The sequence below is a fragment of the Cydia strobilella genome, chromosome 26 (genome assembly GCF_947568885.1).
Source record: "Cydia strobilella chromosome 26, ilCydStro3.1, whole genome shotgun sequence".
Lineage (NCBI taxonomy): Eukaryota > Metazoa > Arthropoda > Insecta > Lepidoptera > Tortricidae > Cydia > Cydia strobilella.
In genome coordinates this window covers 4,097,960-4,114,495 of record NC_086066.1, presented here as the reverse complement: position 1 = coordinate 4,114,495, position 16,536 = coordinate 4,097,960, and the positions used below count along the sequence as shown (strand labels likewise).

At 38.0% G+C, this 16,536-nt stretch overlaps 2 protein-coding genes across 4 annotated transcripts; one reads left to right on the top strand and one right to left on the bottom strand.

The window, feature by feature from the left end:
* Positions 1 to 459: 459 nt before the first annotated feature.
* On the bottom strand, positions 460 to 13,356 carry LOC134753330 (zinc finger protein 778-like). Of its 3 annotated transcripts, none has more exons than XM_063689190.1 (9): positions 12,780 to 13,007; positions 12,567 to 12,661; positions 12,322 to 12,477; positions 11,660 to 11,789; positions 6,380 to 6,491; positions 5,370 to 5,556; positions 3,236 to 3,349; positions 2,655 to 2,742; positions 460 to 1,721 (listed from the first exon to the last, which is right to left on the bottom strand). In XM_063689190.1, the coding sequence occupies exons 1-9, from the start codon at positions 12,790 to 12,792 to the stop codon at positions 1,363 to 1,365; spliced, it is 1,254 nt and encodes a 417-aa protein (XP_063545260.1). In that variant the 5' UTR covers positions 12,793 to 13,007; the 3' UTR covers positions 460 to 1,362. The 3 variants fall into 3 exon arrangements, with proteins under 3 accessions (XP_063545260.1, XP_063545261.1, XP_063545262.1); XM_063689191.1 differs by lacking the exon at positions 12,780 to 13,007 and adding an exon at positions 13,026 to 13,356 and having other exon boundaries at positions 461 to 1,721; positions 12,322 to 12,473; positions 12,560 to 12,661; XM_063689192.1 differs by lacking the exon at positions 12,780 to 13,007 and adding an exon at positions 13,026 to 13,356 and having other exon boundaries at positions 462 to 1,721.
* Positions 13,357 to 13,649: 293 nt separating this feature from the next.
* LOC134753230 (dynein axonemal light chain 1-like) lies at positions 13,650 to 16,473 on the top strand. Its single transcript, XM_063689031.1, has 5 exons — positions 13,650 to 13,819; positions 14,091 to 14,202; positions 14,517 to 14,663; positions 14,873 to 15,043; positions 16,420 to 16,473. The coding sequence occupies exons 1-5, from the start codon at positions 13,665 to 13,667 to the stop codon at positions 16,471 to 16,473; spliced, it is 639 nt and encodes a 212-aa protein (XP_063545101.1). The 5' UTR covers positions 13,650 to 13,664.
* The last annotated feature ends 63 nt before the right edge of the window (positions 16,474 to 16,536 follow it).

Here is a 16,536-nt window from a genome sequence, read left to right as displayed (position 1 = left end):
ACACAACTGACACCCACCCGCTATCTTCAGTCACCCGTGAACATGATGCATGTAACTGCGTCGAAATATCGGGAGCTCACAAATAATACAAAAGGTAATCACGGTCTATATCCCGGTCAATATAAGTCTAGTGAAACTAACCGTGAATCATTCAAAACTCTAATTAAACATCTAGTTATTAGACCATAGACAGTACCCACAGGGTGACTATAGTTTATACAAAACCCCAATCGAAACCTCATTAAAGTATGGATATGATCACTTTTTATTCACATCTACGGAAGATTTCCAAACAGAAAGTTATGACTCAGAAATTTTACCATTCGCAATTTCGTAGTTATCGACGACACATCGATATTCGAATCTATCATAACTTTTTTTTCTTCTTTTTTTTTATCTTGACTTTTTTTCCGATTGGCGTTTATAGATGGGTCGTTCTCAAATTATAATTATATGACTAATTATAATTAATAAATTATATGACTGCGGTCAGCCTCAACACCGTCAAACTTTTCATACATCTAGTACGATTGATGGAGTTTAAACGCAGGCACAAATCTGAAGAATGAACCAGATAAACAATTAATATGTCTGCTACGGCCCAATAGATATAACTACAGATAATAGTACTACGTACAGAATTTTGTCTAATAAAATCGAAATCGGTTGAAGCTCACAAATCATTGTTACACATCCCTAAATACAGAACATTTTTTACAGTACATATGGTGCTACTTTCTCGCACTAGTGCGTCAAATAGCACTTTTCGTGCATATGTCGAAAGTTTAAAGGGCCATATGTACTGTAAAACGTTGTACGATACACGTGCGAAAAGGTAATTCGCAACTCGTGTCGATTTAAAACACTCCCTGCGGTCGTGTTTTAATTTATCGCCACTCGTTTCGAATTTCCTCTTTTCCGCACTTGTATCGTAAATAACTATTTCTCGCTGTACCTTAACCTAACTACTGCACGAAGCACGCCCGAATAACAGGGGATATTACTGCAATGTTCTGCCACTAGAGTGCAGCACTAGTCTGAACATTTCGCGAAAATTCCCTACTGAGTGATATGATATACCACTATAACCGCAAAAACAAATACCGGCAAAAGTCTTCGCTAAAAAATGGTGTATTCCCATTTGTCTTCGCCGGGAACAGATGGGAATAGGTTTTTCATATAAATCATTCCGATTTGTCCCCGCCTCGTGTATGCGTAGCGCGGGTACAAATGGGCATACACCGAAAAAATTAAGATTCTTAACGTTTTACAAAAAGTAAAATCCTCAAGACCATTTAGGAGGTTCAATACTCCAATCAGTAATTAACTGTACAACAGGTACGAACTTTAAACTCAAATCAACTAAGTTTCCTGTTCCTCCTCTTGTTCCTGTTCCTGTTTCTGTTCCCACGCATCACCAACTATATACGTTTCTTTCAGCTCCGCGTACATAGCGACATCTTGCGATATTTCTACCTCTACGACTTCCTTCTCACCAACATAGAACTCTTTGTCAGCATTAGCGTTGTGTGCCCGCAGGTGATAGGTGAGATGGCTGGATTGTTTGAAGCGTTTTTGACAGATGGCGCATTGGAAGGGCGCCACGTGTGTGTGCGTGCGCATGTGTTGCTTGAGATGGACGGATTGGCAGAATTTCTTGTCGCATATTACGCAGCGGTAGGGTTTTTCCTTTGTATGAATTCTAAGGTGCTGATCTAGGCCTGGAAATAATTAAAATTAGGTTGAACGCATTTTTAAAACATGTTGTCCGTCTAAGAGTTTAAAATGGTTTAATTCAATAGTTCACAAAGACACAGGGCGGACACGTTATACATCAAAAATCAGTTGCGTTTCTATGTGTGAACGGCACGTCTGTACACGCGGGATAGTGTAAGTTGCTTAAAAATAGTACTGAGAGTACGCCAGAAGTCCGCCAGATTTCTGTCGCGGGGCGAGGTAACTCGAGTCGGGGCGGGGCGGTGCGTGGCCGTTCTGTATGATAATATACTTATTCTGTGACAAAGGTCACAAATACAGGTAAATTTGGTGCTAACAAGTGTACACTCGCCATCAGATACATCGGAGCGGCCGAGGTGCTCAATAATATCTAAACACACACCAACGCCTTGACAGCAGGACTTGACAGAGGCGTGTTCAGATATTTGTGCGCACCTCGGCCGCTCCGATATTTCTGATAGCGAGTGTACAGTGCCTGGAAAATAAAAATAGTCACAATGAGGGCTACCGCGTTTAATTTCGCCGCTAGGGGCGCTAGTATAGTGTGTGTAGTGCTAGTGTAGTGGAGGTCTTAAAATCTCAAATGCATAGAAGTTTGGGGGGTTTCAAGCTTTTTTATCGGGAATTTTCACTCCTTATTCATAATTGTGGTAATACTTTGTCCATCTTTGATTAATCATGGTAAACAATATATATAGCTCAATAAATGATAGTGGTTTAAAAAAAGTGCCAATAAAAATATATGCAAAATTAAACAGGTTGAAAAAAATACCTTCGTGTATATTAGAACGTATTGATTTTATAAAAATAAGTATAGAAGAATTTTGTGATCTGTTTTTCTGGACCTACATCTACAGTGGCGCCAACTGGTGGGCACAAAAACGGTAGCCCTTATTGTGTTATTATTTATAATGTACCTGATTTCTGTGTGAAGGCTTTAGGGCAGAAGGTGCAGGGGAAGGGGCGGTCGCCGGTGTGCATGCGCATGTGTTGCGCAACGCCGCCCTGCAACATACATATACAGGGTGACCTTAGCCATTGGGCAAACCCTGAAATCCCACGTCGGTTTTACTTCTCAGGAATGCTCTAACGTTAATTTTTTTTTTTATTAGAACAAGATAAAAAAAAAAAAATTCAAACAAAAATTAATTCCAATGATCGACAACAAAAAGAAACATACTGTATTAATCATTGGCAGTGTTTTTGACAATTTGTCCGAAAATGTGCAGCAATGATGACATTTGTCAAAAGTCAGAATCTTATTAATGTCACAAATAAAAAAGATAATCAATAAGGTCGAAGAAGGTTTCATACTATTTATTACCTCAGGAGCTATTAACACATACAGTATGCTCCAAAATAAAAAATCGTAATTTGTTAATTTCTTCATAACCGCTACACCGGTTGTTATGATACTTTGTATACTGATTCCAAATACCCTAATGCATATGTACATTTCGGCTTTGTTTTGACTGTTTCGGGTTCGTTGTCGACTAACCTGTTGTGTGAACCGCTTGTGGCAGAGGTTGCACTCGTATGGCTTGAGCTTGACGTGCGCAGAGTTGGTGTGGTCGGTCAGCGCGTCTATCGTCTCAAAGTTCTGCCCGCACACCTTCAATAAAAAGTCAATTTAAAATTAGACTGGTAAACAAGTTATTCTCTTTTTTTTTCTGGGACTGGGAAGCAGTCATCGTTGCCCATGAGCAACATCACAGGAGCCACTTAAGCAGTGCCGATCCTTGAGAACCTTAAATACCCGCTTCTTGAAGAATCCCATGTCGTAGCACAAAGGAAATACCTCAGGAGGCAACTCATTCTGCACATTCTGGGCAGAAACGAGCGAGATGCCCGCTTATTCTTGGTGTGCCATGTGTCTTTTTTAGGGACTCTTTCTATTAACACATTCAGTGCCAGGAACCCGCTCTGTTCGTAGACGCTCTCCTCTACAAAGCGGGAAAACGCTGGGATCGGCTACGCGTGTAGCGCTACGGAAACGTTAGCAGTGAATGTGTTAAGAGAAAATTTGACGACCGGTCTGGCCTAGGGGGTAGTTACCCTGCCTGTGAAGCCGATGGTCCTGGGTTCGAATCCCGGTAAGGGCATTTATTTGTGTGATGAGCACAGATATTTGTTCCTGAGTCATGGGTGTTTTCTATGTATTTATATATTATATATATCGTTGTCTGAGTACCCATAACACAAGCCTCCTTGGGCTTACCGTGGGACTTGGTCAATCTGTGTAAGAATGTCCTATAATATTTATTTATTATTTATTTATTTAAAAGTATATGGTTTCCCTGTTTTTCTTAGCAGCATGTTGGCATAGTGTCTGACGAAAGGATAAATGTAACATTTGTGACATTTTCAACCAAAAGGTACCACATTGTCGCTTGTCGATAAGGTTGATTTCAAATTGAAGCTATATGGAAATAGCGCCTTATTGACGACCGACAATAAGTACCCTTTTGGTTGAGAATGGCACATTTCCTAAAGATTTCAATAGTTTTTATTAATTGAATGCTTTATAATTCGATTACAGTAATCAGTTCTTTATATCTACATAGTATAAAACAAAGTCGCTTTCCGCTGTCTGTATGTCTGCCCCTATGTATGCTTAGATCTTTAAAATTACGCAACGGATTTTGATGCGGTTTTTCTTAATAGATAGAGTGATTCAAGAGGAAGGTTTATACATATATATATATATGTAATTTGTAAAGGTTTTGTGTAAATTAAATAAATAAATAAATAATAAATAAAAAGTTGTTTATTAAAAGAAAGATTTTAAAATTACAACAGGCTCAGTGGTCCCACACTAGGCTAGGCCTGTATCGTGGTGACCGCTCTACAGATTTAAGATAATTTTACAAGTTTAGGGGTATCCTCTAAAAGTCTAAACTAAACTAAAGTAAGTCTCTTATCTTACAGTTCTTACATTGAATGAAATGAAATGAGATACATGCAAAACTAATACTAACATTACTTACTAACTAACAATTATTAGTAATTAGTTGAACTATCCGTGCGAAACCGGGGCGGGACGCTAGTTTGTTAATATGTACAGAAAGAAGCCATGCAAATACAAGTAATAAAACGACATGAACTCCATACAGTAAAAAAATGCAAATAATTAGTTTCCCACGGACCCTGGGAATTTTCATACATACATAAAATACTTTGATGAAATTTTATTGATGATCATGATGTTCCTTCGGCCTGCCTGCCTTCTTAGTCGTTATTTTTTTTCTATGAAACTTTTAGAAAGAAGCGCTGGTGGCTAGCGGTAAGAGCGTGCGACTTGCAATCCGGAAGCCGCGGGTTCAAACCCCGGCTCGTACCAATGAGTTTTTCGGAACTTATGTACGAAATATCATTTGATATTTACCAGTCGCTTTTCGGTGAAGGAGAACATCGGGAGGAAACCGGACTAATCCCAACAAGACCTAGTTTCCCCTCTGGGTTGGAAGGTCAGGTGGCAGTCGTTTTTGTAAAAACTAGTGCCTACTCCAATTCTTGGGATTAGTTGCCAAGCGGACCCCAGGCTCCCGTGAGCCGAGGCAAAAATGCCGGCACAACGCGAGGAAGAAGAAGAGAAACTTTTGGTAATTTTTTTAAAGGGGTTCGGGGCATACCTGGCAAACATGAGGTGAACTGTGGGCAGACATCAGAGGAGCCTCGCAGACTTGACAGCGGACCCCCTTGCGTCTCCGGGTGTGCTCGTCGCGGTGGTGCGCCGAGTACTCGCAGCACGAGAAGAAGATCTGGTGGCACGTGCCGCCCGAGATGCTCGCCGATGGTTGGAGGCACTCGAATGGACCACTGGAACATTTTATTGTTATCATCAGCTAAAATTTATTTGCTACGAGCCTATAGTAGAGGTAATACCACGTGAATTTGCAACTTGGATTGGTAAAGTAAAAAAAAACCGGCCAAGTGCGAGTCGGACTCGCGCACGAAGGTTCCGTACCATTACGCAAAAAACGCAATTTAGTGTCCCTTTTTATAGTTATTCGTAAATAACTCGTAAACGGTGGCCCGTAGAAAAAAATGTTCTATTAAATAAGTAATCTAAATAATTTCACGGTTTAGACTCACTTGTTTTATTCACTCGCGCGACATGTTTCGGAGAGCCTAGGTCTCCTTTCTCAAGCACTAATAGTGCGAGCAGCGTTATTTAATGTTAGTATGTCTCACGACAGTTTTAATTCGATAAGTTTGCATAATTTTTTCTACAAAAAAGGTTCAGTACACTTTTTTGCTAGGATCAATATTTCAAAATATATTAAAGTAGGAAAGTTACTTATAATTTATTCTATGGTCGTTTTTTTAGTCTAAAATGTATTTAAAAAAAAAATCAATTTTTAGATCCTAAGTATTACAAAACGTTTATACTCCCCACTGTTTAGAAATCTATTTTACAAACTTTAAAAAACCCCGCAACAGGGTTATAAATAAAGTGCTTCGTAATACTCCAAATAGTACATAAACACACGAAGCAAACCGCCTAGTAAAATAATTGCCACAAGATGCTCGGTCTGTGAAAACGTCCTCAACGTCGTCCACGTCTACTGACCGAGCTGCTTCACGCGGCCATTTCCCTGCATCGCAAGGCCCCGTTCTATTACATGGAATCCTGACTCACGTGATGGGCTGTGCTTCTTTCTCCTTCCTCATGACGACCACTTTTTCCTTGGCCTTCTCAACCTTCCGCCGCTTGGTGACGGTAGCAGTCTCCGCTAGCTCCTGATCTTCCGCTGTTATGAAAAGAGATGATATACAAAGATGAAAAAAACACACACACTTGCTAATCTGGTCTGTTAATTGGCGATAAACTCATATATTTTACACATGTAAAAGAAAATCCACAATTCAATTAGCCACATGAGTTCTAAAGATGAGCACGAACTGTTGTTGTTTTAACCTTTTTAGACCCTTCGGCTCCCTGGGTAGCCATATGGGTCCGGGGTGGGTCCGGGTCTCGAAAGGTTAAACATTATTAGATACAACCACAGACCTATAGGAACTAATATTATTTTAATGTTTTATTCTCCTTCTGTATTGAAATCTTTTTATGAATGTCAGTAATTTTTCAAATATACATAACTGACTATACTGATTATATTATTTTAAATTCCATTTTTAAATTGTAATTCGATTGTGTTGCTTTGTTTCTTTTTTATTCTTATTTGTTTACATGTAATTACCGTTAATAATTTAACTAAATATTTAAATAGTAATTATAAGTTCAGATTTAGCTATTAAGGTGGTTCGACTAGGTTACCCAAAGCTTAAACCCCGCTAGATGGCGTCACTTTCGCAAATTTTCAGGTTTTATTTTTTTGTGGAATAGTGTTGGTATCTGTATACTTAAAAGTATGTTTAGCGCACTCTTTACATAAATATTGAACTATTATAATAAACATTGAATACTTAATTAGTGCAAAAAACACTTTTAAAGTCGACAGAGTGTTTCTGTCATGCTATTTCCTACTATTACTCACACATGCAAACAGTGTTTCCGTGATGCTTGTAGTAGACAATTTCATGCAGTGTAAGTATGCTGCAATGGCGTTGCGGTATGTTCGTGGAAATACGTGCAAGAGGATTCGGGTTCGAGACTGGTACGACAGGGGTACTTTTTTTTATCCTTTTTGTGTTATCTTATGTTTCTTATACCTTTTATTCTTCGAATTCTTGTCCGATTCCGATATAACCGAAATATATTTCAGTGATATCGGAAACGGCTCTAACGATTTCGATGAAATTTGCTGTAAGGGGTTCGATCTAGATAGGTCTTATCTCTGGGAAAACGAGCATTTTTGAGTTTTTACTTATGTTTTCTTTTTCTCCCAGATATTCAGTATTATTGATAAATTAGTTTATAACGTTTTATAAAAATATGTGACGTTTTGAACTAAAAGGTACCACATTGTCGGTTGTCGATTAGGTTGATTTCATTTTGAAGCTTTATGGAAATATGACAACAATAAGTAGGTACCCGTTTGGTTGAAAACGCCACATATATTGAAAACCTGACTTTCACAAATCTCACCTTTTTGGGTTCTTCCAACTCAGAAAGGATGGAGAATACTGACGATTCTTAGTAGCACTAGCCCAAGGAAGTCCAGGTTTGTAAGTGTTAGGTATCAGTTTTTTTTTAAAGGGCTAAATATAGTTCTACAAGTAAAGCAATCCCTTACTGCCCAGCCTCTATAGTATTTTTCAAACTGGAAGGGTACGATGATAGATTTCATCTCCATACAATTTATAACCTAATAATGACAAATGTTGCAAAATTATATTGAATTGAGATCTATCATCGTACCCTTGCAGTTTGAAATAGTTATTTACGATACAAGTGCGGAAAAGAGAAAATTCGAGACGAGTGGCGACAGATTAAAACACGACCGCAGAGAGTGTTTTAAATCGACACGAGTTGCGAATTACCTATTCGCACGTGTATCGTACAACGTTTTACAGTACATATGGCCCTTTAAACTTTCGACATATGCATGAAAAGTGCTCTTTACGCACTAGGGCGAGAAAGTTGCACCATATGTACTGTAAAATACTTTTTAGTACATATGGTGCTACATATACGTTACCGCCCTAGTGCGGTAATTAGTACAATACGTGCATATGTCGAAAATGTAAAGGGCCATAATTATGTACTGTAAAACGTTGTACCTAGTCGGCTCATAAGTTCTGTCATATACATAGTATCAAATAAAATCAAAAGTTTAAGTTTATTCCGTATAATTTGTACAGCGTTTGAAAGCTTATAAACTAGAGAATCTAAATGTATAACATTTATTCAAAATGACCGCCATAATTATCTACACAGGCTTGAAGTCTTCGTGGCCAGTCGTCAATGGATTCACGCACCACTTTCATGTCGATATTGGCCACTGCCGTAGCAAGAGATTTTTTCAGCTAGTCTAGATTTGCATGAGGTTTTGAGCACACCTTTTCCTCTAAATACTGCCATATTTTATAGTCTAAAGGATTAAGATCTGGGCTAGAGGAGGGCCAATCTTCATGCCGTATAAAGTCGATTTTATTGGAGGCGAGCCAGGCTTGTGTAGACTTTGCCTTATGGGCTGGAGCAGAGTCCTGCTGGAAAACCCAATGCTGGTTTAGAAACATCGTATGGGATAGTGGTTTCACAATATTAGTCAACACCGTGTCTTGGTAGACTTTGGCACTAGTTTTTACTCCTTTCTCACAAAAATGCATACTAGTGACGCCCGCATAAGAAACTCCCAGCCAAACCATCACAGATGAAGGGTGATGACCTCTTTGAATACGGGGAATGCTATTAGACGCTTCTTTACTATTGCGAGCGTACACTCTATCATTTTGTTTATTACAGTTTTCTTCTATGTCACAAATTTTCTCGTCCGAAAACAGTATACAACGGTGCTTATTTTTAGCGTACTTCTTCAATAAAGCTTTAGATCTTTTAAGCCTTAAAGCTTTAAGCCGACCATTGAGAAGATGGCCAGTTTTTCGTTTATAAGCACGAAGTCTCAGGTCTTGATTAAGCACTCTTTTCACCGTGTTTTTGCTCAAACCCATCTGGAGGGCCATAACTTTTTGTTTCCTAGCGGGATTTCTGGCAATGCGTGCCCTAATTGCTTGTACAACCGCTGGAGTCCTAGCTGTACGCGGACGACCGCTTCTTTTCTTGTCATTTAAACTAGAGACCTCACTGTATCTTTCTATGGTACGATACACAAATCTTAGAGAGAATTTTAAATTTTCAAGTAGCTTAAAAATTTTAGTCGGCGAGTGACCACAACGATATAGTGCAATTATTGCGGTACGGCTATCTTTAAGCGTCCACTCCATGTTGAAGAAAACAGAAAATTGCAAAATTATACTACTCAAATATTTAATAAAGATTCGAAATTCAAATGCAGAACGGTTTTTGTTTTAGGAGTTCCAAATTTAAATTTTAAAGGCCAGTGACAGAACTTATGAGCCGACTAGGTACAATACACGTGCGAAAAGGTAATTCGCAACTCGTGTCGATTAAAACACTTCCTTCGGTCGTGTTTCAATTCATCGCCACTCGTTGCCAATTTCCTACTTTTCGCACTTGTATCGTAATGTACTAATAATAAAGTAGTAATTGTAAAATAAAATTAAAACTTTTTTTATATATTTTTTTTATTCAAGTAGGTACAGTGAGTAACAACATTGCATGGCCTTCTAATTATAACTATTATAGAAAACGGGATATTTATCATGTTTATTTATATTATTTATTTCTCGATATTTTGGCCGGTCTTGCAAGACCAGTCGTTGTGGAGATCCCTGGGGAGGCCTATGTCCAGCAGTGGATGTCTTGTTGGTGTAGATGGATTCACACAACAAATGAAATAACATTTTTTCATATTTGTTATCAGTAGTTGTCCCTGTACCTGAAAGAAAAATAATATCATGATAGCACAAAATCTCTAATGTTATAGAAAGAAAGATGATGCAACAATATGGATTCTAATAAAGTTATCATTTACTTACCTAGTAATAATTGTGTTTTTCATTCATAGACAAAATTCCATAATTTTCATCACCAGGAAATGTTTTATTTTACTTTATTGCAGTGAGGATGTCCTGATTTTTTCTGGCTAATGAAGGAAAACATTTTATTTCCAAGAATGCCTCTTCATTTTGCACAATACCTAAAAAAACCTAGAGTTAGTGACACATTGACTATTCGGCAACCAAAACAGTAATAATTACATTATATAGGTATTGTTCACTGCTTATATCTACCATTACGGAAGAAGTGAGAATTATTTTCTAAAAAGATCGGCACGAGAAAATTACAATGTACAATGAAGGAATGAAACTGTACCTACCTTACGAAACTTCACCATCATGAATTCCGCTTCAATTGAGTGAATTTTTCTGGATTTTCGCGGACCAGAACACCGATGATTTTTGTAACTTGATTTCGACGTTGCTATCATTTTCAATTTATACAAACAAATTGACACAATAAACATGACCCTATGTGTCAGTGTCAACACTGTCAAATAAAAATGCACTAAACATGACGGCACTGCAAATCCTGCCAGGTCGGCCAGGCAACGTCGCCAACGTCATAGAGTGGCAACGCCGCACGCAACGTATTTGTAGTATTTGTACACGACATTTGTGACACACACATACGTAAAATTGATGAAAAAATTACGTTGATTTATGTATGATTTCTGTATGAAACAAAGTTTTTCTATTAATTTAGCGCAAACGAATATTCGAAAGTAGATAAATAAGCAAATATTTGTGTAGTAATAGTGTGTAGTGCCTTAATTAAAGCAGATTGAATTTTGTATGAAAATCGAACCACCTTAAGGAAATAATTTGCATGACCTATTAAAGTCTGAATGTACGCTCATTTAACCATTGTAACACCACAATTGTACTACATTTAAAGCAAATAAATTACTATTCATCATCTTCCTCGCGTTGTCCCGGCATTTTGCCACGGCTCCATGGGAGCCCGGGGTCCGCTTGGCAACTAATCCCAAGAATTGGCGTAGGCACTAGTTTTTACGAAAGCGACTGCCATCTGACCGTCCAACCCAGGGGGGAAACTAGGCCTTGTCGGGATTAGTCCGGTTTCCTCACGATGTTTTCCTTCACCGAAAAGCGACTGAAATTACTATTACTATAAGAAGGAACATATTCAATTCACAATTTCGCAGTCCTATAGTTGCACCCATATCAAATTAGTGTAGGAGGGGAACTGCATATGTCAGTTGTATTCACATGTTAAATCTGTAAGCTCTGGTGATGAGGATGTATTATTTACCAGCGGCCTAATAGGAAATCAAGCATGTTACAGGTATTAAGGTCCGGTTAATCAAACTAGTTTAGTATGTTTATAGCGTCACCACTGTAATTTACTAACCTTTGATAATGATGTAGCTGACATCTGAAGAGGCAAGGCTGGTGAGGCTGGTGGGCTCCATGACGGACAGCATCTGCTCCGTGCGTTGCTGGATAAGCTGGTTCTCTGCTGCGATGCGAGCCTTCTTGCCCTGCAATATTTAAAAAAATATATGTAAATATAGCACATAGGCACAACACACACATCTATGCTTTTGCTCTATCAATGGCCGTTGAAATTTAGTCTATGTCACCCGCAATCAACAGAAAACAAATTGATTAACAACTCATTCATCAAAATCAAGTCAACTGTCTTGAGAATACGGTGGAAGACACTGTAGTGGACTGCTAAACTACAGGCGCCCCTTGGAGAGCTTTAATGTCATGTAGAATGCCTGCTGGAACCCATTCACAGTCTCAACAATAGATAACCATGAACGGCAGCAGGCATTGGGGACTATTATAGAAAAAGTGAACAGTACCGGTCTATGGATAGAGGTTTGGGTGGACAATGAGACTGGGCTATTGTAAAGAAGTCCGGACACCTTCCATAACAATGTTAACACACATTATCGAGGCAGGTGGTGACTTGCCGCTGACTAGATGGGCCCCTGAAACTGCCGTTGTGAAGACGACCAGGAGCAACACCGGTGTGAGCGGTTATTATTTATTATTATTACTCACAGCAAACAGTTCCTGTGTCCACACATTTGGGTCCCCACTGGCGTATGCGTCCATATGCTCCATACGAGCATGGTTTCCCAGAGCTCGCTCATTGGCAAAGGATTTGCCACACAGCCGACAGCACACTGTGTCTTCTTCATCCTCCACTACTTCTTTCTGCAAAAAAGAAGTGTAGTTTTAAGAACAAGTTCAGTTCTATTTGGACTATTTGGAAGGGAAAGAGATGAGAATTTCGTACTTCTTACCTTTATCTTTGTGATTTTAGGAGCTGGCACAACGTTAACCAGCCGAATGGTCTTCTGCTGGTTAGCTAAACTAGACATGCTTCTCGCAAATGGGTCTGAAATGTGAGAACATAACTTAACCAAATGACACTATCCAATCTAAGGCTTCGCGATTCTGCATCTAAAGGTAAATTGAGATTGTTAAACCGCTCAGATAAATAATAAGAAACTTACATGATACAATCATTGTAAATGTAAAATACAAAATCAAAATATATATTCGAAAAACCAGCGGGAACAAGCAATTGACAAATATTATTTTTTATTTACAAATGCTTGGGCGTGGAGGCAAAGACACAGAAAAAGTTAAAACTTTTATCGATTCGTGCAAGTAACCTAAAGAAAATTCACTTATTTAAATAACTTTATGGACAAAAGGACGACTTGCACTCGTAACACCAAAGAAAACATTGAATTTACCTCGTAAAGGGAGAAATCCAAAGCCTGTCGGAATAGATTGGCGTTGGCGTTTGTTTTTTTTTTAATTAAAAAAAAGAAATCGAAAATAGAAAAAGTAAAAATTAAAAAAAAAACTTAATGGCGATTTACAAAAATGTCAAAATACACTGACGTTTAGCGGCTAACACTATTTTTCTATGAAAATACGCAATATTTTCACGAAATATCCCGGAATTCCTTCTAATTCTAATTCACGAATATGGCGTGGCTCAATAAATGAGAAGAGACGCCATTTCGTGGCTAGGTGACGCAGTTACGTCAGATAGCGTGGGTTTCCACTGTCCGCTTGAACTATTTTATCTTCACATATACACTTCCTATTTTATCAAAGCTGCCTAAAAATATTAAAATTTAAACAATAAAAACAGTTTATTAATTTAAAGATGAACTGCAATCTCATAATAGTTATATAAATAATAATGATCATTCTACTTGACTTACTGATAAAACGAGACAAAACATAGCCGAAAAGGACAGATACACGGGTACATATGGTACCTCCTTCGTTGTTTTATCAATGTAGGTCGTAACTAAGGAGGTTGAAAGACTGATGACTGATGTTATTGCTCGTTAATTTATTTTTTTATTTGGAAATTGGAAATGGCTGCTAAAGCGACCACTATAAAAGAGGCAATCAAACGGTGGGAAGAAAAGACAGGTCAACAAGCCGCCACCGCCACTGAAGTTAGTTTGATTTTCCAATGGCCACCGATAGAAAAAATGGATAACTCTCTGTCTTGCCTAACCAATTGCGAGTAAGTTTTTTTATTAACACAATGTGACCTTAAACATGATTGGTAGAGAAAGCCCTTTATGGCATTAAGTCTGCCTTTTATAGTCTGGCAAACGAATTTTGTGAGTAGAAAAGGGCGGCAAATCTTAAATATGTACGTGCAAAAGCTTTATCTCCCATACCAAATATTAATTTTATACATTTTTTCTACTAACAAATTGGTACTCACACGTCAGACTATATTTTTTTATTTATAATACGTTGCATAATCAAAATTAAATAATATCTTTCAGAAAGTTGAGCCTCTCAACGAATATGATTGAGAAAGTTTCTGGGTTAAATAGTTTGAAAAAGCTTCGTGTCCTTTCTTTAGGAAGAAACTATATAAAATCATTTGCCGGTATGGTAAGTAAATAAATACCCTACAAATAAGAAAAATATTTTATATGTCAGGGCAAGGTAGGTCTTTCAAAACGAAGAATGGGTAGATATTTGCGATACAATGGTGGGAAGTAAATTCAATAACACACAAAGAAACCCCCGAGTGAAATACGAACGAATGCGAATAATTAAATACCGTGGTGCCAACAGTTGTGGACAGCACCCCTTTACTTTAAGCATATTGGCAGTACAGTACTTTCTGTGCCAATGTGGATCCAGACAAACAATTACTTTCAAAACATATTATGCATTATAAAATTTATAAATATGTTTTCCAGGAGTGTATAGGGGACACACTTGAAGAACTTTGGGTGTCTTACAACTTAATAGAGAAATTAAAAGGAATCAATGTATTGAGAAACCTGAAGGTTCTGTACATGAGTAACAACTTGGTGAAAGAGTGGAGCGAATTTAACAAACTGCAGGTAAATCTAAATGTGATACGTTACCCACATATTGGGCATACTAATACATCCGCCATAAACATTTATCAGAATATTCAGGAATCAATTTTTTGTTTAGTTGGTAAACAATATGGACACACACTGCTAAAACTGCATCAAGCGCCACCTGGCGCCACCAACAACTGTTACCGGAAATCTGTTTTAGACCCTGATTTATTATATTTTATTAGGAACTTCCTCTACTAGAAGACTTGCTTTTCGTTGGTAATCCTTTGTACGACGGGTGCGAGCTGGAGGCGTGGCGTGCCGAGGCCGCCAGAAGGCTGCCCAGCTTGAAAAAGCTAGACGGGGAGACCGTTCTCAGGGAAGACGGACCGCCTTTGACAGTTGCTGATATGCAGGTAAATCACACAATTATCAACAGTCATTTTCCTTTCGTGCGCTGGAACGAATCCATTATAATGAAATTCTAAAGCGCTTTTAGGCTTAAAGCCATAACAGACTACCGCACCGCATCGCGACCTCTTTCTCACTCTCAATTATGTTTGCGGCGCACCAAGGTCGCGGTGAGACAGTCTGTTACGACTTTTACGACAATGCAAGATTACCATCTGACCTTGGTAGGGGCGCAATACAATTTGGTCGAAAGTCTCGTTTCCGGCCGTGTAGTAAGGGTAGTCAAGCAAACAAATATATCAGTAGAAAAGTAGTGCGACTCTTCATTTTATAATTTGCCGTCTTTTAGTACTGGCAAAATCGACTTGTTAGACTAAAGTAGTGAGTATTATATTCTTTGGACTATAATTATTTTTTCAAAACACCGGGCAAGCAAAAGGTTAATGAAAACGTAGTCTAAATTGTATAGCGGAAGCGGATAAGCGTAAGCTTCATAGCAGTACCATAGATAACCTTTTTCTAGCAATGAAAAAATGGAGGGTGTTTTGTTTTTCCCGCGGTTTCTTTTCAAATACTCAGGGAAGGGAAGAGAACCAAAAACATCTTGGAATTAATGGAATTAAAAGGATAGCCTGTCGAGTCTAGGAAAGAAAGAAATAAATAATAAATATTATAGGATACAGATTGACTTAAGTCCCACAGTAAGCTCAAGAAGGCTTGTGTTGCGGGTACTCGAACAACGATATATACGGTGTAACATGAGGAAACCGAATAATTTTAACGGCATATTCCTGATCATATTTAAATACTAAAATGTCCTATAAACTTTTCTGTAATTCAACTGGTTTCAGAATTAATACCAATAAAAAAAAACAAGTTTTTATTGTTACATAGTGCAAAACACATTTTTGATAGCGATGTTGTCACTATGGGACGTAGTCAAGTTTGGTCTAAGTATCCTTATTGATATATGTCAAAAAGTGACAACTTGACAAGTAACACTTTGTAAAAACTAGGTTATACGGAAAAAAAGTAAAAGCCCGTTTTAAGTGATGTTTACCAATAATATTTACTTTTTATGTACATTATAAAAAATAAAACAAAAAATTTTTTTTTGCAAATTTGACCTAAACTTATTACATTTTTTCCTTCTTTTGGCCTCAGAAAAGCGTGGTAAAAATCTTTCGGTTTCCTCGTGAACACCTTGTATATAAATAATATACAAATACATAGAAAACACCCAAGACTCGGGAACAAATATCTGTGCTCATCACACAAATAAATGGCCTTACCGGGATTCGAACCCAGGACCATCGGCTTCACAGGCAGGGTCACTAGGCCAAACCAGTCGTCAAAATATAAACATTTATATTATTTTCAGCCTGACGGAGGGGATGCCGTAGAAACGCTAGTTAGCGCAGAAACAAACGATTAAACGCCGATAAATTATAACAACATTTGCTACAAGACAGAATGAAATGAATCTTATTTATTCAAA